We start from the raw sequence: 27,219 nt of genomic DNA, 5'->3' as shown, positions 1-27,219 counted from the left end.
CCACTCCGCACACTGCACACACCTCCGCCCCTCAGCCCCGCTCTCCCCAACTCCTCCTACACTCTCACACACATCCCCTACCTCCTCCCCGCCGCGAGCGCGCACGCGCCTCCATCGCTCGCTCTCACACCCTCGCTTCTCCATCTCACCTCCCTCGCCCCGCGCACCACGCTCACGTACACCCCTCATCCTCTGCACCCGCACTTGTCTCCCTCCCCTCACCCCCTCCGCTGCCCCCCCCCCCCCCCCTCCCCCCCCTACCCCCCACCCCCCCCCCTCCACCCCCCACTCCCCGCTCGCCCCTCCCGCCCTCGCTGCTGCCCCGCCCTCACACGGCAGACCCCACGCGCTCGCGCTCCCTCCGCTTCTCACCTGCCTCCTCAGCTCCCTGCGCGCGCGCGCCGCACCCCGCGCCCTGCCCTCCCGGCTCGCCTTCCCCTCCCGATGCCGCACCACTCCGCCCCTCCCCTCGCCGCCCCCCCCCCCCGCCCTCCCCCCCCCCCCTCCCCCCTCCCACCCCCTCGCCCTCCCCCCCCCCCCCCCCCCGCCCCACTGTCGCCCCCTCCCCCCACCCCCCCCCGTCCTCCCCCCTCCCTCCCCTATCCCCCCCCCCCCCCCTCCCTCTACCCCCCCATAACCCCCCTCCTCCCCCCTTCCCCCCCGCCCCCCCCCCCCCCCCCTCCCCCCCCCCCCCCCCTCCCCGCCCCGCCTCACCCCCCCCCCCCCCCGCTCCCCCCCACCCCCCCCCCACCCCCCCCACACCCCCCCACCCCTCCCCCCCCCCCACCCCCCCCCCCCCCTCGCCCCCGGCTCCCCCACCCCCCCCCCCTCCCTCCCCCCCGGTCTTTCCCCCCCCCCTTCCCCTCCCCCACGCCCCCCCCTCTCCCCTCCCGCCCCCCCCGCTCCCCCCCTCCCGCCCCCCCCCCCCCCCCCTCTCCCCCTTTCTCCCCTTCCCCCCCCTCCCCCCCTCCATCCCGCTCCCCCCCCCCCTTCCCCCCCCCCTTCCCTCCCTCCCCCACCCCCCCCCCCCATCTGCCCTCCCCTTCCCCCCCCCCTCCCCCCCCCCCCCCCCCTCGCTCCTCCTCCCCCCCTTCACCTTCCCCCCCCTCCCCCCCCCCCCCCCCCCCCCTCCCCCTCCCCCCCCCCACCCCCCCCCTCCCCCCTCCCGTCCCCCCCCCCTCCCTTTCGTTCCCCTCCCTCCCGCCCGCTGCCCCTCACAGCCCGCTCACACACACTCACGCAGCACGGCCCCTCCCCAGTGAGAGAAAAGGAGAGCTGAGAAAGAACCCACAAGAAAAAAGAGAAGACAGGGACTGTCTCTCCCAGTTCGCCCGCTCACCTAAAGTCGGGACAGGGAAAGAGACCCCACCATCTTACGCTCCACGGCCGGGCTAGACCTAACCCCACCCGTAAAGGCAGGAGAGACGCGGAGCAGGGGCAGCAGGTGGCAGAGAGTGGGACGACTCCAGAACGGCGTGAAGGAGAGGTCCGCCGAACGGCAAGGAGACGAAAGGAGCACCATGGTGCAACGGCTTCGATTGTTTGGTGGTTCCCCGAGCCACGCGTACGCTCTCGCAGATATCGATGGCTACCCAATAGAGGGACATTAAGTATGCCCAATGGCGGACAAGGGTCGTGGAAGCGCTGTAGCCACACGTGGGTATCTACAGTTGCTGTGCACGGAGGGAAGTAGGCCAAGCGCTGGGGATATGAGGGAGAGAATCAGGCAGAGAGCCCACGGGACCGTAAGAACACAGCGGATATAGGTTTTGCGAAAGGGCATGCCTACGCCACTAATCCCCCTCCCCTCTCCCCCGTGCCCCCCCCCCTCCCCGCCCCCCCCCCCCGTTACCCCCCCCCCGCCACCCCCCCCCCCTTCCCTTCCCCCCCCCCCCACATCCCCCCTTCTCCCCACACACACACACACACACCCAAGGACACACACAAATCCTGACAGAGAGAGAGAGTCTACACTGAGGTTTCCATAGCAACAAGGCCATTAAGTTTGAGCTGTCAGAGCGGTAAGGACAGAAACACGTGGATGACTCCAGTAGAGATGAGACGAGAGGAAAGTCAGGGGTGTTGTGCAGGAGGTGGGCACATTAACACACACACACACTCACACACACACTCACACACACACTCACACACACACTCACACACACACTCACACACACACTCACACACACACTCACACACACACACACTCACACACTCACACACACACTCACACACACACTCACACACACACTCACACACACACTCACACACACACTCACACACACACTCACACACACACTCACACACACACTCACACACACACTCACACACACACTCACACACACACTCACACACACACTCACACACACACACCACTTAATAGATTAGAAAAGACCAAGATGAGCTAAGATGAATATTATGAATATAAATACATATGAAGTTGTAATTAAATATAAAATGTTTCTTTTAACTTTTTTACAATTTCTTTATCCGATCTCTATGATGAATCTTTTTTATATAAAAAACTGAAATTTCAGTTGAGTTATTAGTGTAACATTTAGAGTGAGAGCAATCATAACCAACTGGATGACAAACACTTCAGTGTACAACAAGAGCTCTTTGTTCCCACGCTGTACTTAAGAACTGATCCAAACGGATTACCGAACTTTAATATCTAGGCATTTTTTACACACGGTTAGAAATTAAAAACGCATTTCTTGCTTCTGAAAATATTTTGTTCTTCCATTTTCTCTTACTAAGTTTCGATTGATATCAGTTCTTTTTTTTTTTTTGAAATAAAGAATAATTCAAGAAATAATAAACATCAGCTTCTACCAGAATTAGTTAAATATATAATAAAATAGATAAATAAATAAATAAATAAATAAATAAATAAATAAAATGCAATAATAAATAACCAACAAAAAAATCGTAGTGCGTAGTGTTAATTTTTTTTCTTAGTTTAAATAAAACTTTATATTTTACTCTTACATTAAATAAAAGTTAAGTCTTACTTTAACTTTGAATTTAACCGTAGATACTTTCTGCCTTTCGTTAGGGTCCAAGCACAAGGTGGAAATAGCAATGTAATAACAATTTTAATAATGTAATAAAGTTATATGATAGCATTGTCGGCATGTGGGTGTTATTACATTGTTATAACACTACCAGTTACGTTTCATATGTAATCTCAGTTCAATGCCATGTCAACATGATTAATTAACACATAACACTGTTATAACACATGCATCAGGTGGCACTGATATTTTATATACATGTTATTGTACTAGGGGGGCACGGTGGCTTAGTGGTTAACACCTTTGCCTCACACCTCCAGGGTTGGGGGTTCGATTCCCGCCTCCGCCTTGTGTGTATGGAGTTTGCATGTTCTCCCCATGCCTCGGGGGTTTCCTCCGGGTACCCCGGTTTCCTCCCCCGGTCCAAAGACATGCATGGTAGGTTGATTGGCATCTCTGGAAAATTGTCCGTAGTGTGAGTGTGTGAGTGAATGAGAGTGTGTGTGTGCCCTGTGATGGGTTGGCACTCCGTCCAGGGTGTATCCTGCCTCGATGCCCGATGACGCCTGAGATAGGTAGTTCGGATAAGTGGTAGAAAATGAATGAATGAATGAATGTTATTGTACTGCCCTGGCATGGTATTAGCACCTCCTATTGGAAACATGAAGTGACACACAATTAATAGGTTATCTTCGAGGGTTTAACACATGCTGAAGGACCTTTGGTGCTTGGACCCACTAGTCGCTGCATGCACGTATATAAAGTACACTGTTCACTTTTAAAAGTTTTTGAGGGTACGTATACATATGTACATACGTACAATTTCTGTTTACTTTTTCTATCCCTGTTCTAGACATCAAGTCCTTGAAAATAAAACAATACGCACGCATAGTAGGTATACGAGACTCAGGACCCAAAACCCTTTACGTTCCCATAGCAATAAAGAACCCGAGCTCAATATCTGAACAAAAGAGTTTTCCTATATTTCACACTCGGTGTAATGAAGCGCAGGAGCTGGGCGAGGGCATCAGGATCCAGAGAAAAGCGGGAGAATAATAACGGTTTGAGAAAGCCGAGTTCATTTCTGCCCTGGGTAAGTGCTCTCTTAAGTGCCATCATTATCTCCCTTCTCTTTCCACTGCTTTTGTTTCTCTCCGCTTCTTGCGATACTTAAGGAAATGCAGGCTGGGGTAGTTTTATGGATAACACCATTTGTCTAAATGAGGGAGTTATGAATAAGATGTGAGAACGGCTACCATCGATCCCACGAGACCTAACGGGATAGAGAGGGCGTGAAGGAAATGGCGGGGTAGAAATAAACACTTTGGAAAAGAGTATAGTAAACAGAGTATAGCTGATGTTTTATATATGCACCCATCAGCCGGACCCTAGTCTTTACTTAACATCACACAGAGATGGTGTCGAACAAAATGATAGTGTCTCCTAAACCGTCAGAGATTTCTGACGGTATTGTGTCGCAGGTTCAAGGGGCAGTGAGAAGGTGGTGTGGTTAATGCTCAAACTAAAGGCTGCAAACGTACCAAAAGGTACCTTTCTTCACATAGAGATTCCCCGGGTATACACACACGTCACTGTGTCGTCCTCTTACCTCGGCTGGTTGTCCTGTGCCAGGCTCTCTCCTCTCTGGTAGGCATGATCTGCGATCTGGGTGGTGGATCTTTTAAGGATCTGCTTGAGTTCTGGCTCTAGGCGCTCCATGATGGCTTTAATGGCCTCAGGGATCTTCTTGAGTTTGGCCAAAGCTTTGATGAGGATCCCCATGAACTCGGCGCTGTTTTCTTCCGGGTCTGCGTCCAGATCGTCCTGCAAATCTCGAACTACGAAACACAGAGCACAAAATACAGAAAAGGTAGCAATATTACAGAAATAGGATGTATTTAGAAAAAGTGGACCGATCACAGGTCAGCCCAGTTCCACGTCTGTTACGCGGAAACCTCTGACCAGGCTAATTGTAGTAGCAGTAGTAGTCGTCGCTAACAAAGTAACACATGAGCTAGCTAACCATTTAAGCTGAAACTATATTAAACATAACTTCGGGTAATGCGAGAAGTTACGATTCATCATAACATATAATTGGCATCTGGTTTACGTCTTTATTTACATCCTACACGTTTGGCACATTGCTGCCTTTCCAGACACTGAAATTGGGATTCGGGAAAAAGTGCGACTCCGAAAACAAACAAAAAAAACAAGCGGGTTACCGTTATGTCCAGACACTATACAGCACTGGTCCCCAACCTTTTTTTCGCCTCGGACCGGTCAATGTTTGAACATTTTACCGCGGCCCGTTGGGGGTGGTGGGTGGCAGGTATACAATTAAATTAAAATTAATAATTTTAATTTAATTGTATTTAAAACATGCCTTTTTAACTCACTACAATGCTAAATCAATGAGAACCCTGAGTTTGTTGCAACGAGACAGTTCCATCTGGGGTAACAGGAGACAATGACACCCGAAGTGTGTTGCTTATGTCCAGTTTATTCCGTGGTTTTGTTTTGGTTGCCGTCACTGCAGAAATCCCCGCTTCACACAGATAGCATGTCGGAAATGGCGATAGGGATTTAAGTGCTGTGGTGACAATCTCAGATTATTCCGCCATGACTTTAATCCAGAACACCGGCAGAGTTTCTAACTTTCTAACGACGTCTGTTTCGTGCTCATTTTTGCTAATTTGTAAGTTAAATTTGAGCAAACACAATATACACGTACACCAAGCACTGTTAAACATGACAAAGTAACGGTGAACAGAGAGAAGAGCGATACACACCTTCTCTCTCCACCAAAGCTACAACACCACTGCCGCTTGCAGCCGCTCAGCTCCACATGTCACCTAAACCCAGCCCGATAACATGATATTTTGCGCATGCGCGGTATTGGTGCGGCTTTAGGTGACGTCTCTCAGCTCCCGGTTAACCTCTCGTCCATGGAAACCCGAGAGAAATACACCACAGTCAAAATAAAATGGAAATAATTTAATGTTTCTTGAGCAGCCCGGTACCATTTGGTCCACGGACCTGTACCGGTCCGAGGCCCGGGGGTTGGGGACCACTGATATATACAATTGTTTCAAATTTGCAAAAAAACACAAAAGTTATCGGAGTTTATTTTGCACGAATAAGGCAAAAATATCATAACATGTTTACAAAAGAGTTTCTACAACACAAAATGTTTCGAAGTATGTTTAAATCCTTGCAAACAAAACAGCCAACATAACGTTATTTTTGTATCACAAAAAAACTTTTCACTGTTTATTAAAAAAGAAAAAAATATATATCTTTTATATATAAAAAAATGTAAAAACTGAAAGAGAACGTTGCGATGGCTAATATGTATCCTAGCGCAATAACTACACTTTCTTGATCACACAGTTTATTGATCAAGAGAAAACTATAAACATGCTAAAGCACGACGAACGGCGCTATACGTACAATAAACCTATCATTTACTTAACGATCACGTAATAAACGCCAAGTCTTTCTCGCTCTTTTCCGTCGCTACCTTTCGGTTCTCGTTTTTTTTATTCCCCGTCTCTGCTAATTTCCCTCAAGCCGCTAAATGTTTATGGCAATTTGATGAACTTTGTTGACTGTAGTTTGCACAATAATTACTACAATTATCATGTAAAAAAAAAAGAAAAGAAAAAACAACAAAAAAGAGGAACGTCGAGGCCATTAGGCAGAACAGTGGGTGACAAAAGGAAGAACCTCGACAGCACAGAGAGAAAGCACTTTTCTTTTAGTGGCACAATTCTATTACACCTGAAGTACCGCCAGTCTCAGTAATTGCACGCTTTTCATGCAGCGCTGGCATAAAGTGCAGTTACCGCAAGAATTACTTTGGCCCTGGGTGTGCTTTGGCAAATTAAAAAAAAGAGCCAATTAAAGGGAAAGTAATCAACTGATGGACAGTAAGTGAGAGAGAAAGAGAGAGCGAGAATAAGTTAAGATAAATTCTAATAATACAATTTTACTGCTTAGAAATTCAAGTTATTTAAAACAAAACTGTGTTCGTTATATTTATTTCAAGCATCTTCATCCTGATTTTTTTTAAACAGTAAATCTAAACTACATGTTAAAGATTTTGCATTTCTATAGAACATTTAAATGAAATGAAAAACTTTTTGTCCTATGATGCACTCTTGCCCCTTTTCCACCGAGGCAGTTTGAGTGCAGGTTCGGAGCCTAATGTAGAACCAGTTCTTTCTGTTTCGACAGCCAAAGCACCAGCTCTGAACCTGGAAAAGTGGTTCTTAAGTAGCACCAAAACGTTGCTGGTCTAGACTTAAGAACCGCTTGTGTCAGGAGCTGTGGGCGGCGCTACTGTTAGCGCCTTTGATAATGTACCCTAAGTATACTAATGTTTAATACACTTTTACTTTACCGCGATATGATCAGTTATCAGCGCACGATAGTAGGTAGCTAAATGCTAAGGCTAACTTATTTCTGTGTTAATGATAAAATAACGTTATGTACTTTATCGATTACAACCTCCGTTTATACAGATTACATGGAGCTGCACGTACACGTTGGATTTGCCGCGTTTGGATGCTAATGTAGGTTCACAAAGCCATGAGCATTAACAGTAAAGCAACATCCACCATTGTTGTGTTTGTGTTTGTCGCTGCTGCGCTAACGTTGCTGTGTAATGTGACACGTATACAGTGACGTCACACTCGACTCTAGTAGAACTAACTAGTAGAACTAACTTTGAACCAGCACCGGCACTAGCTCTGAACCAGCACCCGGTTCTTTCTGGTGGAAAAGGGGTAACTGATTTCATTATCAGTTTGCTGGATTAACTGGTAGCTGGCAGACACAAAGCTGGAATACAAAATTAAGCGCGTTTTAAAACGAGACTAAAAGACGCATCAAGAAGCTGGTTAGTGAGGATGATGTGTTCATAAAAAGGATGAAGGTTATTTCATTAAAAATGAATGATCCGTCTGTGAGTCTGATCTAAAATGAGTCGGGACTCGGTTTGCTTTCAGTGCGAGACGTGTGTTTTTCCCCTCTGTTACACTGAGTTCTAGTGTTGAAGATAAATTTGAGCTGATTTTAGATGAACGAACACTCGGAGCGTCTCGGAGGACGGAAATGGGTTTGATATCAACATTTACTCCGGATACAAACGTTTGTGTGGAGGAGAAAAAAAAAAAAACAAACCTGGAACTTTTCTATAAATATGTCACTTTTAGTATTCTAGATAAAAACAGAAATCCTGAGTGTTTACTTTTATATGAGCTTCATATTAACACCACTGTGGACTGAGACATGATAAAGACGTTCGGTCATCGACGTGAACGCAATAAAAGCCTCTGGAAAAAAAAAAGGTGTAATTTATGTGATTTACAACAGACTCGGTACATTACGTGTAGCTCGAAAGCCCGGGTGGAAATCAACAGTTTACGCTTGAGGATAACACCATATTTTTAAAGCTCCATTCAGAATATTCTTAACACAGCTAATTAATTAAATCCACGTTCATTTATCACGATGTCCTGACGGACTGCTTGCCGTCAATCCCCGAGGACTGGAGAAGACAGCTTGTGTGTCGAAGCAGTGAGTTAGTTGATAAGTCAGTGAAATGAGCGTTGTTCTGCTGGTGGTGGTGGTGGTGTTTGAACTAACAGCTCTGGGACAGCAGATGTGGGAGAAGAGGCTGACGCTGGGTAAGATGGTGGAGCTGATAAAAGCAGCAGGGTTCCCCAGAGGAGGCGAGAGCCCACACAGGGCTAACGAGGCCTTGGTCCCCATGGCGCAGACAGCTCACGCTGCTTAATAATCCCAGAGCAGGACGGCACCACACTCGCTACAGCTGTTACTGAACATGGTGCAATCATGTCCTTTCATGTTACGCCTGAAAACAAGCTTCAGCACTAAAGGTGTGTAGGTTTAAGGACTAATACTCAACACTACACACCAAAGTGAAAGGGGACAGTTTTTTTCTTTCAGCCAATGACAGAAATGACAGACACTAGACAGACAGACAGACAGACAGACAGACAGACAGACAGACAGACAGACTTTTGGCAAACAATCTTTTCCAGAGCAACTCACTTTTTAAATGAGCAATTGGGGGATAAGGGGCCTTGCACAGAGCCCCAGCATGTGTGTGGGTGTGTGGGTGTGTGTGTTTGTGTGTATATATATAAAGCAAAAGAAAAGAAACAGAGTCCATTGTTAAGTGCTAATTAATAATAATTATTAATACAGTGGTACCCTGCTTATCGATCTTAATCCGTTCCTTAAAACCAGTCGAAGATCGAAGAGCGAATGTAATTATCCCATAAGAAATAATTGATACCTGATTAATGCGTTCCCGACCTCCACCGATACCCAATAATTAACAATTTTTGCCCCATTTTTAGCAGTATTAATACTACATACAATAATACAGGTACATAAATAATATGGTATATAATTGTCACGGTCGGTACACCTGCTCCGCTCTCCGACCGGCAACATAGAGAGGTGTCTCTGGAATATTAGTTGCTTCCAGACTACACCTTAGTGATGGGTGCTGAGAGGTGTAGTCCACTGAGAAAATCTTAAACACATTTGTGGAAATTAGTAGATTTCTTATATAAATTCTCAAAGTTTTCATATATTTACAAAAGCTATGTCTTTTTTTGTTTTTGTTTGTTTTTTCCAGGTTTTTGATAGCCAGCAATCAGTAACTCTCTTAGACAGGAAAAAAGTATATATTTATTATAATATATTAGCATATAATACATTTATTATTATTATTATTATTATTATTATTATTATTATTATTCATTCATTCATTCATTCATTCATTCATTTTCTACCGCTTATCCGAACTTCTCGGCTCACGGGGAGCCTGTGCCTATCTCAGGCGTCATCGGGCATCGAGGCAGGATACACCATGGACGGAGTGCCAACCCATCGCAGGGCACACACACTCTCATTCACTCACACACACACACACTACGGACAATTTTTCCCGAGATGCCAATCAACCTACCATGCATGTCTTTGGACCGGGGGAGGAAACCGGAGTACCTGGAGGAAACCCCCGAGGCACAGGGAGAACATACAAACTCCACACACACTAGGCGGAGGTGGGAATCGAACCCCCAACCCTGGAGGTGTGAGGCAAATGGGCTAACCACTAAGCCATCGTGCCCCCCCCATTATTATTATTATTATTATTATTATTATTATTATTATTATTATTATTACAGTGGTACCCCGCTTATCGACCGGCTCCGACATCGACTTTTTCGCTTAGCGAACAGTTTTTCGACCGATATTTGCGCCTGCTGAACGACCAAACCCCCGCTTATCGACCTCGACCCACGTGGTGCGAGGGGAAGGATTTTCCCAGTCTCGCCTCAGCCTTCATGGAGAGAGCATCTATCGTAAATTAAACTTAATTAAGCATCTATCATAAGTTAAACTATCGTAAGTTTAACCCTGACGTAAGGCTGATGAAGGCCCTGAAGAAGAATAAATATATATTTACTGTTAATTAATAAAATTATTAAGCTAATAAAAGCAGGAAAAGGTCAATTAATGGTTTTTCTGTTGAAGTTTCTCTAGAGTCAGTATATCGTACATAATGATAAAATGTCAGAATTTCTCAGCTGGAAAAAAAAATCTGTATTTTACAGAATCTGTCAGGGCTTTAACAACAAAAAACAAGAATCCAGCTGTGAAAGCCCATCTGTCTGAGTGCATTAAGACCCTGAAGTGTGGAAAAGGGCATTACGGCTGCTAAGAATGGGAGTTGTTTTTCCCCCTGTTTTGTTCTTGTGTTGTTGTTTTTGTTTACTTACTGCTGGAGGCTGCCGGAGTGCTGAACTGGGACGTCTCGGTGAGTTTCCTCGGAGTGGACATGCCACTGACTTCCAAAATAGACGAGTCCTTTGAAGTAGCCCTGAGAAAAAATCCAAAAGGGAATATAATTATAAAAAAAAAAAGTTTAACGACTCAAAAGAGGCGACAAAATTTATGTTTATAAATCTGAAAAATTAAGAAAGAAAGAAAATGTATGTTAAAACTTCGTTTACATTTCTACTGACACACAACACTCGAGTTGTGCTTTTATAGGAACATCATCAACAAAGAGCTGTTTCAGTTTCACTAATGGCACGTCCCGGTGTTTTATTCCTCTGACGTCGCATCCTTCTTTAATGAATAATGAATCAAAATAAACTGACATGTAATTTCACATCACACTTTTTTTTTTTAAATCAGTTAGAGCTAACATCCGTTATGGCTTTTGCTACAGCAGCTGAAACAGTAAAGATAGAAAAAAAGACAGTTTGTCAATCTACAGAAAAATGCAAAAAACAACTTTTTATAATAATTATAATAATAATAATAATAATAATAATAATAATAATAATAATAATAATAATAATAATAATAATAATAATAACCTAATACATTTTTTAGCAAAAAAAAAAATCAAAAACCCTCAAGAGGGGGAAATGATTTTTTTTTTACAACAAATTTTACATATCTAATTTTTTTTTTTTTGTCCAAAATCTGAAGACTTTTATATAAAAAAAAATTATCTTTTTTCCTGGACAGAATGTGCTGAATTTTATATTTATGCGAAAATGTTTTTTTTAAGGAAACTTAAAAAGATCTTTCAATACAACAACAAATAAATAAATAAACATAAATTCATCTTTTTTTTTTTTTTTTTTTTTTGCTTTTTTTGTTTTAGGGATTTATTACACTGATGTAAACCAGTTAAATCTTTTGTGTCCCAAAAAAAAAGCAGATGAATCTCTCACACTGTTATTTTCTAAAGCTAGAAGTCATTAAAAGTAGAAGTTTGGCTGTCAAATGTGTCGAAACTAAACACTAAGCATTTCACGTAAACAAGTGAAATGAGCTGAGGAAAGACCTCCACAGAGTGGCGTTATCAGATTTACACACCGATCACGGCGTTGCAGCGTCAACACTCCCGCTCCATAAACTCTCACTTACACTGATGTCTTTATTAAACCCGTCACACGTCATCGCCAATATCCTGTAGCAGCGGCGCGCTCGCAGATCCGCGGCTCAGCCGAGGAGTTTACGTGATTTTTTTTACCCAGCATCCCCCCAAAGCTGTGGCTGTTCTGTCAAGCGTTTATAGTATAAAATGTTCTGAAATACGACCGCTTTTCTTCTCTTCTCTTCTCGTCTCGTCTCGTCTTCGGTTCACGAGCTTCGGCCGTGGGTTTTAAACCAGAGTAAATCACGTTGTGTGTGATATTAAGGTGGAAGAAAATGTCCTTCGGATACATCACACGTAACGGTCTCACAGTTTCTGATGGAAGCGGTTTGTTGGCTAGGTAGATATCTGTCTAGTGTATGTTCACCATAATAGACAACATGCTAATTGGATAATATGCCGTGTATGTGCAAAGCGACATATGACTGAGTACTAGGTGGAAAAATAAACAAACACAGCGGATCGTACCGGCTAAGATCCAGGACTTCATTCGCATCATTCGAACATCTTTAGACATTTTATAACATGCACAACGGACATATGGCACTTGGCTATAAGTCAAGAATCTTTTTCACGTTTTCATTATTTAATTGAAGACACGTATGGCTGTAATCGCTAAAAGGTTAAAGGTCATGGATGAACTTTGATGTTAGTGATATTACTGTGTTTAAATATCACTGATTTTAAAATGAATAAACCTTTAACAGTTCTGTGTGTAAAGGCTAAAAGCTGATTGCATGTAAAGTTTAAATTGTTAAAAAATGTTGTTGTTAGGATATTCCAGTTGGTTGCTAGGTGGTCATTAGGATATTCCAATTGGTTGCTAGGTGGTCGTTATGCCAAGCCAGTTTGTTGCTAGGTGGTCGTTATGCCAAGCCAGTTGATTGCTAGGTGGTCGTTATGCCAAGCCAGTTGGTTGCTAGGTGGTCGTTATGCCAAGCCAGTTGGTTGCTAGGTGGTCGTTATGCTAAGCCAGTTGGTTGCCATGTGGTAGTTATGCTAAGCCAGTTGGTTGCCAGGTGGTCGTTATGCTAAGCCAGTTGGTTGCCAGGTGGTCGTTATGCAAAGCCAGTTGTTTGCTAGGTGGTTTATGAACAATAAACTATTTTAAACCTTTAAAAAAAAAAAAAAGTTTAATTTCTCCTAAAAGAGCCAAAAACATATGAAGCCACTGATGCCGACTTCTGACCCTGACTAATAAAACACATTGTCTCATGAAAGCTACGAGCTGTAATTGCAGCGCCATAGAAACATGGTTCAAAAACACACAGACACTCCTGAGATAAAAAAAAAAAAAACAGCAGCACAACACCACACTTTAGCACAGCGGGGTCGCCAACCTGCATTAGCCTAATGCGCTACACTGTGGAGACTTAACGAACACAAAGGAATTAGCATTGGAAACAGCGGCGGCGTGGAACTGCTGGCCGACACGCGGGTGACTAATCTCTAGGCGACTGCTGTGAGGCGGCTGCTGCTGCCGCTGGAAAGGAAAAAATGGTGCATTATGATTCCTCTCAGTCTCGTCGCTCGCCTGTGAATCAGTTATCTGTGTTTGCGCTGAACAGCAGCATGTATGGAAACAGACGCCGGGCGGGAGCTCGTCTCGGGAGCTCGTCTCGGATTAACACTTAAACCTGGGAAAAATAGAAAGCGATCCGGGTTTAGCTGTAGACAGGGTGGATTTGTGAAATAAAAGAAAATAAAATACAGCAAGGTGACAGGTTCAAATGGTGCAGAAAACATTAGTCTTTTGACCAGGGGAAAAAAAAACAAACAAAAAAAAAACACAATCTTTGTTTAAAACAAAGAATCGCTTCCACAAGATCATTATTTTAACTAAAGATACGTTCGACTGTAATAACGTGAGGTCAAAGGTAATGGATGAACTCTGATGTTGGCTAGACAGAGCAGGCTAAACAATGTTAGCGTTTTAATGTCACTGATTTTAAAATGTTAAAAGGCTAAAAGTTGATCATGTGTAAAGGTTAAAATGTTTAATACAACGAAACATCTTAAAATGTTGTTATGATGGACATTTGACATTTGTTTGCTAGGTGGCTGCTTTAAAAATTCAGGTGGTTGTTAGAATGGTGTTAGGTGGATGCTATGCTAACCTAGCTGGTTGCTAGGGTGTTTTAAGGTGGTAGGCACTAAATTCCAGGGGTTTCGTTACCACGACGTAAAGTGGGCGTGTTTCCGGAGGTCTTGGAAAAACACCATCTTTCAAAAAAAACAGCATACTACAAAGGACAAAACAGTCATACAGGTTGATTTATTTTAGAAAACAAATAAACAACCAAAAACTATGGTTATGGTTAAGGTTAGATTATCAAATAGGCCACGCCTACCCGATGACGCAATATCTGTTACGCTGGTACTGAAATCCCTGGAAATAAGTGCCTGCAGTTTTGAGGTTTCCAGGATACTAGCTGGGTGTTGCCAGGTGGTTGCTAGGGTGTGGACGGTGTGATGTGGACGAATGACACGCGATATACAAGTTGATATTTTTCCTCAACTTTATGCAAATTAGTTCTGACACGGTACGCTAACAAATCCGCACGATTGGCTGGAACGACTCCGTGGACCAATCATAAGGCTTCGCCGACTTTAGCCCTTACCATCAATAAGTTGTAACATTCTGATGATCTTATCCTGTCATCTACAAGCTACCAAAAACATGCACAAAGGCATTTAGAGTGTAGTATTATTAGACTTGTAGATGTGGGGGTGGTGGTGGCTCAACTGGTTAAGGCTCTGGGTTGTTGATCGGAGGATCGGGGTTCAAGGTCCAGCACAGCCAAGCTGCCACTGCTGGGCCCTTGAGCAAGGCCCTCAAACCTCCCTGCTGCAGGGGCGCTGTATCATAGCTGCCCCTGCACTCTGACCCCAACCTCCTCAGTTGGGGTATGTGAAGAAAAGAATTCCACTGTGCTGTAATGTATATGTGGCGATAATAAAGGCTTCTATGCCCCTGTAGACTATAAAGACTCGACCTCAAGCGGAAACAAATGGGTTTTTCAGACCGACACTTTCCTTTTCCTCCCGGCGTCACAGAATGATTCATTTGCTCCTATTTCAGGGTGAAGACTGACACTACATTCGACATCAATGTCCTGCATATTCCGTGTGCGATCCATAATTAATCTAATCTGTTATTTCTGTCTGATGTTCTCCGTATAGCGGTTATAAAGAGAAGCCAAGGCACCGGATGCTAACCGGATCTTTAAATCATCAACAGCAACAAATGTGATGTTCTGTGAAATTCTGTGCGCCAAGTTTTTAACACGCAACCGAAAGTGTGAGCCGTTATTTCTCGTAATTACTGATCAGAATAATGAGGGAATTATTATTTGCTTTTAAAATGAAATAATCGGCGGAAACATCTTTTTTTCATTTTATAAAATAAGCTTGTTATGAACACGTCGTTTCTGTACAATTTCCGTAATAAGCTTACTGAGATTGCCGACTGACGACTAGCAGTTAGCTTACTGTTAATTACGCGTGACATTTCCTCACTACGGTGACTTCTGCTTCCTATGCAGATGAGGAAAGTGTCTCTTTGTGGCAATAATATATAAACAAACACAAACAAACAAAAATTGTACAATAAAAGATCGAGAAACACAGATGGTGCTACTGACATGGCATCTGGTAAAAACAATATTTTTTTTAGTTACTGAGGCACAGGTGTGAAGAAAGACTAGTAGCATAACCAATTGAAATGATTCGTTAAGGTGTCATTATTACGTGCATCACCAACCTTCACCTGATATCTATTCATAAACACCACAGTGCTGTAAAATTCTCAATTCTGATTGGCTGATAAATTTTCTATCCTGGCAGCTCTGCACATCGCAGGTCTACCTTAGCGTCAACGTTCTCACCCGAAATACGTTCTCGTTTCTATAGTAACAGCTTGTTCACGAGAAGGTGGAACGTGAACAAATCTAATACAACCGTGTGATTGTTGAGATGGTGAAGATTTAAGGAACTTTGACATAAGGAGATTCCAGGGTCAATAGCAGTGCACTCTGAAATGATTCCTGCTATAAATAATAAACACAAATGAATTAAACAGTTTACTCCAGGGGTATTTTTTTTTTAAACTGGAATTAAAATCCCAGTATGAAGGGGGGTCAAGTTGTGCGATTTGGAAAATATCAGACAACCTCGCACCACTGGTCCAGAGGAATTTTTCTGAATCAGTTGGATCTGACAATTTGTATCTAATTTGCAGAAAATTGCATATTCTATCAAAAAACATTATTTAGGCTCAAAATATTTTCTGAAATTAACGACTCTAAAGGACTAATGACGGAGTGTATACAGAGTATAGTCTAGCACTTAGTGTATTAATGTTAAAAATCGTCTCAAACTGAAGACTAACTAGAAGTCTAAGACGGTTACTAGTTGATGGTAAACATCGTCACACGCGTGTCGAACAAGCCCCACCCATTTTCCTCTACATAAACCAAGCTTTGAGTGAATGAAGAATCTGAGATTCCGCACACCTGTTTGTTTGTTTGTTATTTTCGGTTGAATAAGTGAATCATCGGAGAACTCTAAATGCACGTCTTCTTGTTCAGTGTGAACACACGACTCACTGTTTATAGCGTAGATGGTGTAGATGAACGGTGCGTATAGAAGAATCATAATGAGAACTTCCTGTTCGGGTAAGTGAACCTCTGAGTCATGTTAGTTCACATGAAGAGAAAAACAATGCTCTTGTTGAGAAATGCTGAAAGTTCGATTAGGTAGCTTTTTGTATTTTGGTAGATCTGATGTGATTTCGGTTTATAAGAATCAAACCTAATGATTTAAAATGCTTAAAAGTAAATCAACCCTTGAGGAACAATGCCTAGGAGCCTGTGTGTGAGTGTGTGCGAGTGTGTTTCGCTCACCCTCCGAGCCGTCCTTTGTCCTTGCCCCTCTGGCCTACGCGGCTGGTGGACTTGATGTAGAGGTGGCGGTGCAGCTCATCGATCAGCACTAGATGAATGTTGAGCTTCTTGCTGTGCAGCTCCAGCCTCAGGTCACTCAGACCCTCCACCTGCAGCAGAGGCCCCTCCAGAGACTCCACTGCTGACACCTGCACACAAAAACAAACGCAACACACACTGAACACATGTTGCATTCACCGACATAGACACCAATAAATAAATAAATAAAATCACATCAGGGAACATGTCAAATTCAAACTCATGGCTTAGAAAAATTGATTTGTATAAAAAAAAAAACCACATACTTTTTCAATTCTCTCAACAATAATGGTATAAACATTAACACCACAAAGTGACAAATTGTTTAAATATAAAACAAAGAGATTTGTGTTAAATGAAAATCAGAACTTTCTTCAAATTCATGAATTTTTTTTTCAATAGATTATTTTGCCTGGTTTTAATAAAGGATGAGAATAACCCTGTAGTTTACCCTCTGGTTAACTCTGTAGCTAACCCTCTGGTTAGCCCTCTAGTTGACCCTCTAGATACCACTGTAGTTGACCCTGTAGTTGACCCTATAGTTAGCCCTGTAGTTGACTTTATAGTTAGCCCTGTAGTTGACTTTGTAGTTAGCCCTGTAGTTGACTTTGTAGTTAGCCCTGTAGTTGACCTTATAGTTAGCCCTGTAGTTGACCTTATAGTTAGCCCTGTAGTTGACCCTGTAGTTAGCCCTGTAGTTGACTTTATAGTTAGCCCTGTAGTTGACTTTGTAGTTAGCCCTGTAGTTGACCTTATAGTTAGCCCTGTAGTTGACTTTGTAGTTAGCCCTGTAGTTGACCTTATAGTTAGCCCTGTAGTTGACTTTATAGTTAGCCCTGTAGTTGACTTTGTAGTTAGCCCTGTAGTTGACCCTGTAGTTAGCCCTGTAGTTAGCCCTGTAGTTGACTTTGTAGTTAGCCCTGTAGTTGACCTTATAGTTAGCCCTGTAGTTGACCTTATAGTTAGCCCTGTAGTTGACCCTGTAGTTAGCCCTGTAGTTGACTTTATAGTTAGCCCTGTAGTTGACTTTGTAGTTAGCCCTGTAGTTGACCTTATAGTTAGCCCTGTAGTTGACTTTGTAGTTAGCCCTGTAGTTGACCTTATAGTTAGCCCTGTAGTTGACCTTATAGTTAGCCCTGTAGTTGACCTTATAGTTAGCCCTGTAGTTGACCTTATAGTTAGCCCTGTAGTTGACCCTGTAGTTAGCCCTGTAGTTAGCCCTGTAGTTGACTTTGTAGTTAGCCCTGTAGTTGACTTTGTAGTTAGCCCTGTAGTTGACTTTGTAGTTAGCCCTGTAGTTGACTTTGTAGTTAGCCCTGTAGTTGACTTTGTAGTTAGCCCTGTAGTTGACTTTGTAGTTAGCCCTGTAGTTGACTTTGTAGTTAGCCCTGTAGTTGACTTTGTAGTTAGCCCTGTAGTTGACCTCATAGTTAGCCCTGTAGTTGACCTCATAGTTAGCCCTGTAGTTGACCTTATAGTTAGCCCTGTAGTTGACCCTGTAGTTAGCCCTGTAGTTGACCTTATAGTTAGCCCTGTAGTTAGCCCTGTAGTTGACCCTGTAGTTAGCCCTGTAGTTGACCCTGTAGTTAGCCCTGTAGTTGACCCAGTAGTTGACCCCATAGTTGACCCCATAGTTGACCCCATAGTTGACCCCATAGTTGACCCCATAGCTGACCCCATAGTTGACCCCATAGTTGACCGCGTAGTTAGCCCCGTAGTTAGCCCCGTAGTTGACCCCATAGTTAGCCCTGTAGTTAGCCCTGTGGTTGACCCTGTGGTTAGCCCTGTAGTTAACCCTATAGCTAGCCCTGTGGTTGACCCTGTGGTTGACCCTGTGGTTGACCCTATAGTTAGCCCTGTAGTTGACACTGTGGTTAGCCCTATAGTTAACCCTATAGTTAGCCCTGTGGTTGACCCTGTGGTCGACCTTGTGGTTGACCCTATAGTTAGCCCTGTAGTTGACACTGTGGTTAGCCCTATAGTTAACCTTATAGTTAGCCCTGTAGTTGACCCTGTGGTCGACCTTGTGGTTGACCCTATAATTAGCCCTGTAGTTGAACCTGTAGTTGACCCTGTAGTTGACCATATAGTTAGCCCTGTAGTTAACCATATAGTTAGCCCTGTAGTTGACCCTGTGGTCGACCTTGTGGTTGACCCTATAATTAGCCCTGTAGTTGAACCTGTAGTTGACCCTGTAGTTGACCATATAGTTAGCCCTGTAGTTAACCATATAGTTGGCCCTGTAGTTGACCTTATAGTTAGCCCTGTAGTTGACCCTATAGCTGACCCTATAGTTAGCCCTGTAGTTGACCCTATAGTTGACCCTAAAGCTGACCCTATAGCTGACCCTGAAGTTAGCCCTGTAGTTGACCCTATAGTTGAACCTATAGTTGACCCTATAGTTGACCCTGCACAGATTTTGACTATAAGAACAACTCATTATTGGGTGCGAGTTTAATGAAACAAAGGGTGCATTAAGAACAAAAACTAAAAAAGTCACAACAAAAAAAAGCGCAGGATTGGATTACATGACAGAAAGGAAACCGCGAGCTCAAACGGTACGAACTGTAGAGTTTAATCAAACAGCAGCACCAGCAGATAAGAAATGATTATATACAATCCAATACTCACGTGATTATAGACGATAAAGGGATAGATTACGGAGGCTATAAAAAGAGAGAGCGTATAATAATTAGATGAAATGGATTTGAATAAACCTCAGGCCATTAGACGATCTATAAAAGAGCACAAGGTCAGAGTTGTTGTAATAAAAATAAATAAATAAATAAATAATTCTCGACCCGGCGAGGACGACGAAGAAACCGTAAACGGCGCGATTTCCCTCAGGCTCCACGCTGCATCTGCTGCTCTCAGCTTCAGTCCAGGAAGAGTGAAGGACGTTTAAATCCTGTTACAGAGCTTCATTTCTTTACTCCACTCACATCACCTGACCTCACGTCTCTCTCTGTGCCGCATGACTCAGACCTTCAAGCCTTTTCAATTTCCATTCAATTTTATTTCTATAGCGCTTTTAACAACTGCCCATGTAAAAGAGCAGCCTTATAGGAAGACATCGAATCAGGAGCTTTGTTTTAAACCTATACGTTCGTCTCTAACGAGCAAGCCGGAGGCGAGGTGTTGAGGAACATCTCCCTGAGACAACATGTGGAAGACACCTGCAGAAGACCTGGGTGATTCTGGAGAGGATTTTAAATCATTTCCCTTCTATTAGCGTCTACAACACGGTCAAAACTGTGTAAGATGTGTAACCAGGAAATTTTGTTCGTATTTTTGTTGTTGGATTTAGCAGCTGGTCGCTGATGGAGACTCGAGTGTCTCAAGACATCTTTGTGGTTTCTGAGTAGAAGCGTCGACGGTCATATGATGTATCTTCAGTCTGTGCATGTGGACCGTTATGAGCAGCACTGAGTGCTTTCCAAGTAATGACTCCATCTCATCCTCGTTCTCAAATCCCTCTCTCTTCTCAGTTTCACTGTACTCTCAACTCTCACTCTGTCCATCTGTGTGGCTCTGGGTCTGGATCAGTCGTTCTCTGATAGACTATCTGTATCTCTCTCCATCTGGGTCTCTCTGAGTCTATCTGGATCTCTCTCTCCATCTGTGTCTTTGTTTGGTTCTATCTGTATCTCTCTCTCCATCTGTGTCTCTCTCTGAGTCTATCTGTATCTCTCTCTCCATCTGTGTCTTTCTTTGGGTCTATCTGTATCTCTCTCTCTCCATCTGTATCTCTCTCTCCATCTGTATCTCCCTCTGTCTTTCTGAGTCTATCTGTATCTCTCTCTGTGTCTCTCTGAGTATCTGTATCTCTCTCCATCTGTATCTCTCTCTCCATCTGTGTCTCTCTCTGTCTCTCGCTCTCTCTCTCTCCCCATCTGTATCTCTCTCTCCATCTGTGTCTCTCTCCCCATCTGTATCTCTCTCTGTCTTTCTGAGTTTATCTGTACCTCTCTCCATCTATATCTCTCTCGGAGTCTATCTGTATCTTTCTCTCTCCCCCATCTGTATCTCTCTCTGTGTCTCTCTGAGTCTATCTGTATCTCTCTCTCTCCATCTGTATCTCTTTCTGTATCTCTGTGTCTCTCTGAATCTATCTATATTTCTCTCTCCATCTGTCTCTCTCTCTCTCTCTCTCTCTCTCCCATCTGTTTCTCTCTCTCTCTCTCTCTCTCTCTCTCTCTCTCTCTCTCTCTCTCTCTCTCTCTCTCTCTCTCTCTCTCTCTCTCCCTCCCTCCCATCTGTGTGTCTCTCTCTGGGTCTATCTGTATTTCTCTCTCCATCTGTATCTCTCTCTAGCCCCCACCTCTCTTTCTGTGCTTTCTCTCTCTCTCTCTCTCTCTCTCTCTCTCTCTCTCTCTCTCTCTCTCTCTCTCTGTGTTAAGAATAAATCTGCCTGGCAGTAATGTAAGGTTGTACATTATGATGAGGGGTTAATGGTGGACTGATAGCACTCTGGAGAGACCATCCTGAGGTATCTGCACGTCTGCCCCCTAAGCAGACATGAGGAAGCATTACGCAGGTCAAGTGCATGTGTGCATGTAAACGAGCGCTAATTAACTGCAGCGTGCAAAACTAAAGCAATAAACTTCATGTGTCTGTTTACCTGCTAGGACCTTTTGGTAACAAGAGACATGTGAGGCTGAGCCGCATTGACTGTGTGAGTACGGTCTGAGCACAACCACACACACACACACACACACACACACACACACACACACACACACACACACACAGGGATACTTTACAGAGCTAAAAGTTTGATTCATTTTATATTCTTCATTTTAATAAACATTACTATGTAATTATTATGTACTAATAAATATTACTATGTAACTAACTCAAGGTAGCTATTAAAATATAGCGCATATCGCTCTCTCTCTCTGCCTCTGATCTTCCCCCATCTCTATTACTCACTCACTCTCTCGTTCGGTCCATTCCTCAATCCCTCTCCCAGTCCGTCTGTCCATCTCCGTCTGTCTGCTAACTATCTCTTTCTTACTCTCCCTCTCAGTATCTGTCTGTCTCTTGCTGTCTATGCATTTGTTCTTCTCTCCATCTTTCCCTCCCTTGCGCTTTGTGTCTCTCCAGCTGTCTCCCTCTCCATCCATCCTTTCAATTTTCTGTTCTCTCTCTCTCTCTGTCCATCTTTTTTCCCCTTCCTCGACTTTTGCCTCTCTCTCTCTCTCTCTCTCTCTCTCTCTCTCTCTCTCTCTCACTCTTTCGGTTTCTCGGTCTCCCTCCCTCTCTCTCTGTCTGTCTCTCTCTCTCTTTCATCTCCCCCTCGTCTCCGTCTCTCTTTGCTTCTGATCTTCCCCGTCTCTACTCACTCTCTCTCTCATTCTGTCCTTTCCTCAGTCCTTCTCTCCCTCTCTCTGTCCATCTTTTTTCCATTCCTTGACTTTTGCCTCTCTCTCTCTCTCTCTCTCTCTCTCTCTCACACTCTTTCTGTCTCTCTGTCTCCGTTTCGCTCTCCCTCCCTCTCTCTCTGTCTGTCTCTCTCTTTCATCTCCCCCTCGTTTCCGTCTCTTTTTGCCTCTGAACTTCCCCATCTCTACTCACTCACTCTCTCATTCTGTCCATTCCTCAGTCCTTCTCTGTCTCCGTCCATCCTTTTACCCCCCTTCCTCCCTCTCTCTCTCTCAGATTATTTATTTGCAGGGGTTACCGCATGTTTTATGAGTTTAACCACAATTTTTTTTCAGCATTTAATATTGTCCTTGGGGACCAATCGTAAGGCTTCGCCGACTTTAGCCCTTACCATCAATAAGTTGTGACATTCTGACGATCTTATCCTGTCATCTACAAGCTACCAAAAACATGCACAAAGGCATTTAGAGTGTAGTATTATTAGACTTGTAGACATGGGGGCGGTGTTGGCTCAACTGGTTAAGGCTCTGGGTTGTTGATCGGAGGATCGGGGTTCAAGTCCCAGCACAGCCAAGCTTTAGCAAGGCCCTCAACCATCTCTGCTCCAGGGGTGCTGTATCATAGCTGCCCCTGCACTCTGACCCCAACCTGCTCAGTTGGGGTATGTGAAGAAAAGAATTCCACTGTGCTGTAATGTATGTGTGGCGATAATAAAGGCTTCTATGCCCCCGTTTCGTCTAGTTCATTTTAAGAATTATTCCTCTGTACCACTGTTCAGTTTGAGTGAGTCTGTGCACCTGGTCACTCTGTTCACTCTTCTGCTGTTCTACCTCACCATCCATCTGATGGTTAGACGTGTTCATCCTTGGATGTTTTTCTCCTCACCGTGGTTGTGCTGTGTTTATTTGCGATACAATAAACTTCCTGGCAGCTCTCGTCATTCTCCTCTGATCTCTCTCATCTTAATACATAAAGCTCTTACGATGTACCTGAATGATTGATGCCGATTATGCTGCCGTCACCTGATTGGCTGATGAGATAACCACATGTCATTTTTTTCCTCATACTCCTGATGTCTGCTAATCTATGTGTGTGTGTGTGTGTGTGTGTGTGTGTGAGAGAGAGAGAGAGAAAGTCATTTAGAGCTGCTTTAATATTATGAACTTCAGAAAACCTTCATCATCGAGATGTAGCTAATCCTGGTGGATCGTGACGAGATGCGACGTTCGTGCTGCACTCACCAGCATGTCGGTGGCGTGCAGGTAGTGTTTGCTAGCCATGCAGGACTCCAGTTTCTGAGGAACCTGCTTGATGTTCTCGATCTCATCCAGCAGCTCCAGGACGTGTTTGTGTTCGATGCCCTCGATCCACAGCTTCCTCAACTCGTCCCTCTTGCAGTGGAGCAGCATCTTACACGACAGCAGGTTCTCCTTCACCTGTGGGAGGGACAGGGGGGAAAAGATGGAGGAAGTCATTTTCTCTTATAGTTACTGCTTTTCTCGGAGAAACACACTTTCAGGTACGGTATCAGGGGCCTGAGTAAACAGGATCAAAATATTTTCAAAGAGTTCGGAGCATGAGATTTGTGAAAAGAGTGTGTTTAAATACTGTAGATATTTTCTACATAGCCCTTTTACAAAAGGTAGTAACTGTAGTGTATATGTGTGTGTGTGTGTGTGTGTGTGTGTGTGTGTGTGTGTGTGTGTGTGTGTGTGTAGATATATTCATGCCACCTGGACAAGAAGACAAAGTAATGCTCCTCTGAGTCACTCTCAAGTCACATGTTCTTATGCTCCAGAATAAAAGAGGAGCAAAAAGTGTTGATTCATGTCAGTTAAATAAATATATATTACATAACACTTTTCTTAGGCTAAGATATATACACTCTGAATAACCACTCTTTACAGCAGTGCTGAGCAGAAAAGTAGTGAGCACTGGACTTTCTCTGATCTTCTTTCGACTCCCTTTTCATCTTTTGATCAGCAAGCCTCAGAATATCGTTTTCGACTGACAGGAGAGGAAGCAGACAAGTTGCTCTGCTGTTGTAGCCTCTGACCTGCTGTTCAGCTCAGCACAGCTGCACAGAGTGATTATTTAAAGTTGTGTGTTAACTGTAGAAAAGGTTGAGTAAAATTCTCATCATCAGCCTGTGTGTGTGTGTGTGTGTGTGTGTGTGTGTGTGTGTGTGTGTGTGTGTGTGTGCGTGTGCGTGTGTGTGTGTTTGACCTGTTTAATCTTGTTGCGTGAGCTGGTGATCCTCTCTGTGATGCTCTGGTAGGTGCGGATGGCCGTGGTGAGCTCCGTGTAGTGCTGAACGATGAGCTGGTCCAGATCACGGTCGCATTTCTCGTAGGCCTCCTCCAGACGACTCTTCTCGGTCTCGCGGTCCTGCACATCGTCGCTGCTCGACAGAGTCCTGCACAACACGAACACACGCAAAGACAGATTCGCTTTAACGATGCAAATCCAGAATAAATGATAAAAATGTGAAGGAAAAAAAATTAAGGTTGTTTATTACTTCTGTTTCATTTATCCCATTTATTCATTTTGTGTTTGGATCCTAGTGATGTTTGAACTTTCCCTGAGTAGCTTGTACACAAATATATGAGCATATATTTAGGTCTCATTTTGAGAAAATCAAAAGGTTAAATTTGTTTAGTTCTTTTTTTTTTTTTAAGTTCTAAGTTCTTTTCCTCCATTACTTCATGTCAGTGTTTCATAACAAATTCATTCCTCTAGAAAAACAAAATGTATTTGATTCTAATTAGTGTTGAACTTTTAAGGCTTTGGATGTGATCCACTAAAAAAAAAGAAAGAAAGAAAGAAAAAAAAATCTACAAATACAAAATATTTACTTCCTAATAAAATCCTGAATTGAATTTCAATTGCTTCAAAAGGTCTTGTGTTGACATGTTGCTCTGTTTTTACTTCGGAGACTAATTCCTACGTTACCCAGAATGCTGTGCTGATAGCGGTAACGAAGGATTTGACCTTTTTGTTTTTGAGACTGGTGCAGCGGCGCTTTAATTCTTTTAATCTGGTGTTTTGTTTTTTGTTTGTTTTTCTTGTTTGTTCTAGACTGAATAGTCACTGGCTATTACCTCTAGCTCTAACACTTAAACTATCACTTATTTTCCATTTTTGTTTTGTGTGTCCTGTTTGTAACATAGTGAACCGGTGTTAACGTATTCAACGATAGAGCCTTCGAAGCACTTTTCAACATCGTTCTTGATAAAGGGGTCTGACAAATGCTGTAAATATCCGATGAATAAATTCTTGAATCTTCCTGAATAATCGAGGTGAGAATTATATTTTGACACTATTGCCATCACGGTGTAAAACTGCATACAGCACCTTAGCGTGACGTCTCACGCAGACCGACACGACGAAAACAAATTCTTTAGTACCTGCTGTTCATAATATTTGCAAGTCAGATGTATAGTGCACAATATTATGGGATGTATTAAGTCAAGTCAAGTCACTTTTATTGTCACATCACCACAGCACATGTGCCTTGGTGAGTGAAATTCTTAGGAGCAAACTCCAGAAATTGCAGAACAGTTATACAGATAAAGATAGAGATAATGAGTTGAAATGTGAAGATGTGCAATTTGCTCATACATATAGTCAGTACAATATGTGTGTGCAACATGTACAATTAACAAACAGATAATGGAATCAGCAAGTGAACATGTGCAATATGCTCCTACAAATAGTCAGTACACACAGTGTACTATTGGGCATCGTTACAGTAGCACTACACATTATATGCAATACTTACTCATATATGTATATATATAATATATTATGTGTGTATGCCTGACTAAAGATATGAGTTTATTAATCTACATTTAAACTGGGTAAGTGTGTTTGAGCCCCGAACACTACCAGGAGGAATATTCCAAAGTTTGGGAGCTAAATAAGAAAAAGCTCTACACCTTTAGTAGACTTAGATATTCTGGTAACTAGCAGAAGTCCTAAGTTTTGTGATCTCAGTAAGCGTGAAGGATTGTAATGTGTTAGAAGACTATATATATATTCCTATATATATATATATGTATGTGTATGTGTATTTTTATGTGTGTGTGTGTGTGTGTATGTATGAGTATGTATGTATGTATAAATGTATGTATGTATGTATGTATGTATGTATGTATGTATTATATATCTATACACACAGTAAACACAGGATGTAGCACAGACTAGCTAGCTAACTAGCTAACATGCTAATGTTTTGGTCACTGTTCTGCAATTTTCAGACCGTTTTTCTTTACAAAACTCGTCACACAACAAAGCCAAGAGCTCAGAGACATTAAAACCACCGCTTTTACCTTATAACAGAGATTAATAAACTGGAAGGGTCCTTGCTTTTGGTCACTGCGCTCCTGTATCTCCCGGTATCAGCTGCCATTTTCCTCTTCTACACCCAAACAGTGTCAGCTGACCGGAGAAAAATCAGCCAATCAGAGCCCGTCGTTAGGCAGAAATCAGAAGTCATAGCCAATGAGAAAAAAGTTCAAAAACTAGGGTATGATGGGAAATGTAGTATTTAGGTCGGAGATGTTTTTAGCAAAATTATAGTAAAGAATAAATAAAAAAAATAAATAATAAGATAATAAGATAAATAAAATACATACATACAGCGAAGGAGAATGCAGTCGTTATAGATAATAAAGAAAATTCTGTAATTTTATTTTTAATTCTTCGATAAACAAATCGATGATAATTTGTGTAAATAGACAAATTCCTTCACTGTAAACAAAAATAAGACTCAAATTATATAAATATGGCTTTCACAGTAGACAGAAGATCACAGTGTGTTTTGTGTGGTAAGTTAGAG

At 43.1% G+C, this 27,219-nt stretch overlaps 1 protein-coding gene across 1 annotated transcript in view; it reads right to left on the bottom strand.

Moving 5' to 3' along the window:
- Positions 1 to 26,848, bottom strand: part of LOC113656656 (exocyst complex component 4-like) — a 56,327-nt gene extending 29,479 nt beyond the window's left edge. Inside the window, exons 1-6 of the mRNA XM_047803728.1 lie at positions 26,711 to 26,848; positions 24,606 to 24,795; positions 23,621 to 23,815; positions 16,917 to 17,104; positions 10,838 to 10,938; positions 4,627 to 4,855 (exon numbers count right to left, since the gene is read on the bottom strand). Coding sequence (XP_047659684.1) covers positions 4,627 to 4,855; positions 10,838 to 10,938; positions 16,917 to 17,104; positions 23,621 to 23,815; positions 24,606 to 24,795; positions 26,711 to 26,790 — 983 coding nt within the window. The 5' untranslated portion in view covers positions 26,791 to 26,848. The remainder of the gene's footprint in view (positions 1 to 4,626; positions 4,856 to 10,837; positions 10,939 to 16,916; positions 17,105 to 23,620; positions 23,816 to 24,605; positions 24,796 to 26,710) is intronic.
- Positions 26,849 to 27,219: the final 371 nt, after the last annotated feature.

The sequence above is a fragment of the Tachysurus fulvidraco genome, chromosome 19 (genome assembly GCF_022655615.1).
Source record: "Tachysurus fulvidraco isolate hzauxx_2018 chromosome 19, HZAU_PFXX_2.0, whole genome shotgun sequence".
Classification (NCBI taxonomy): Eukaryota; Metazoa; Chordata; class Actinopteri; order Siluriformes; family Bagridae; genus Tachysurus; species Tachysurus fulvidraco.
The sequence above is the reverse complement of the archived record's forward strand: the minus strand, read 5'-3'. Positions and strand labels throughout refer to the sequence as shown.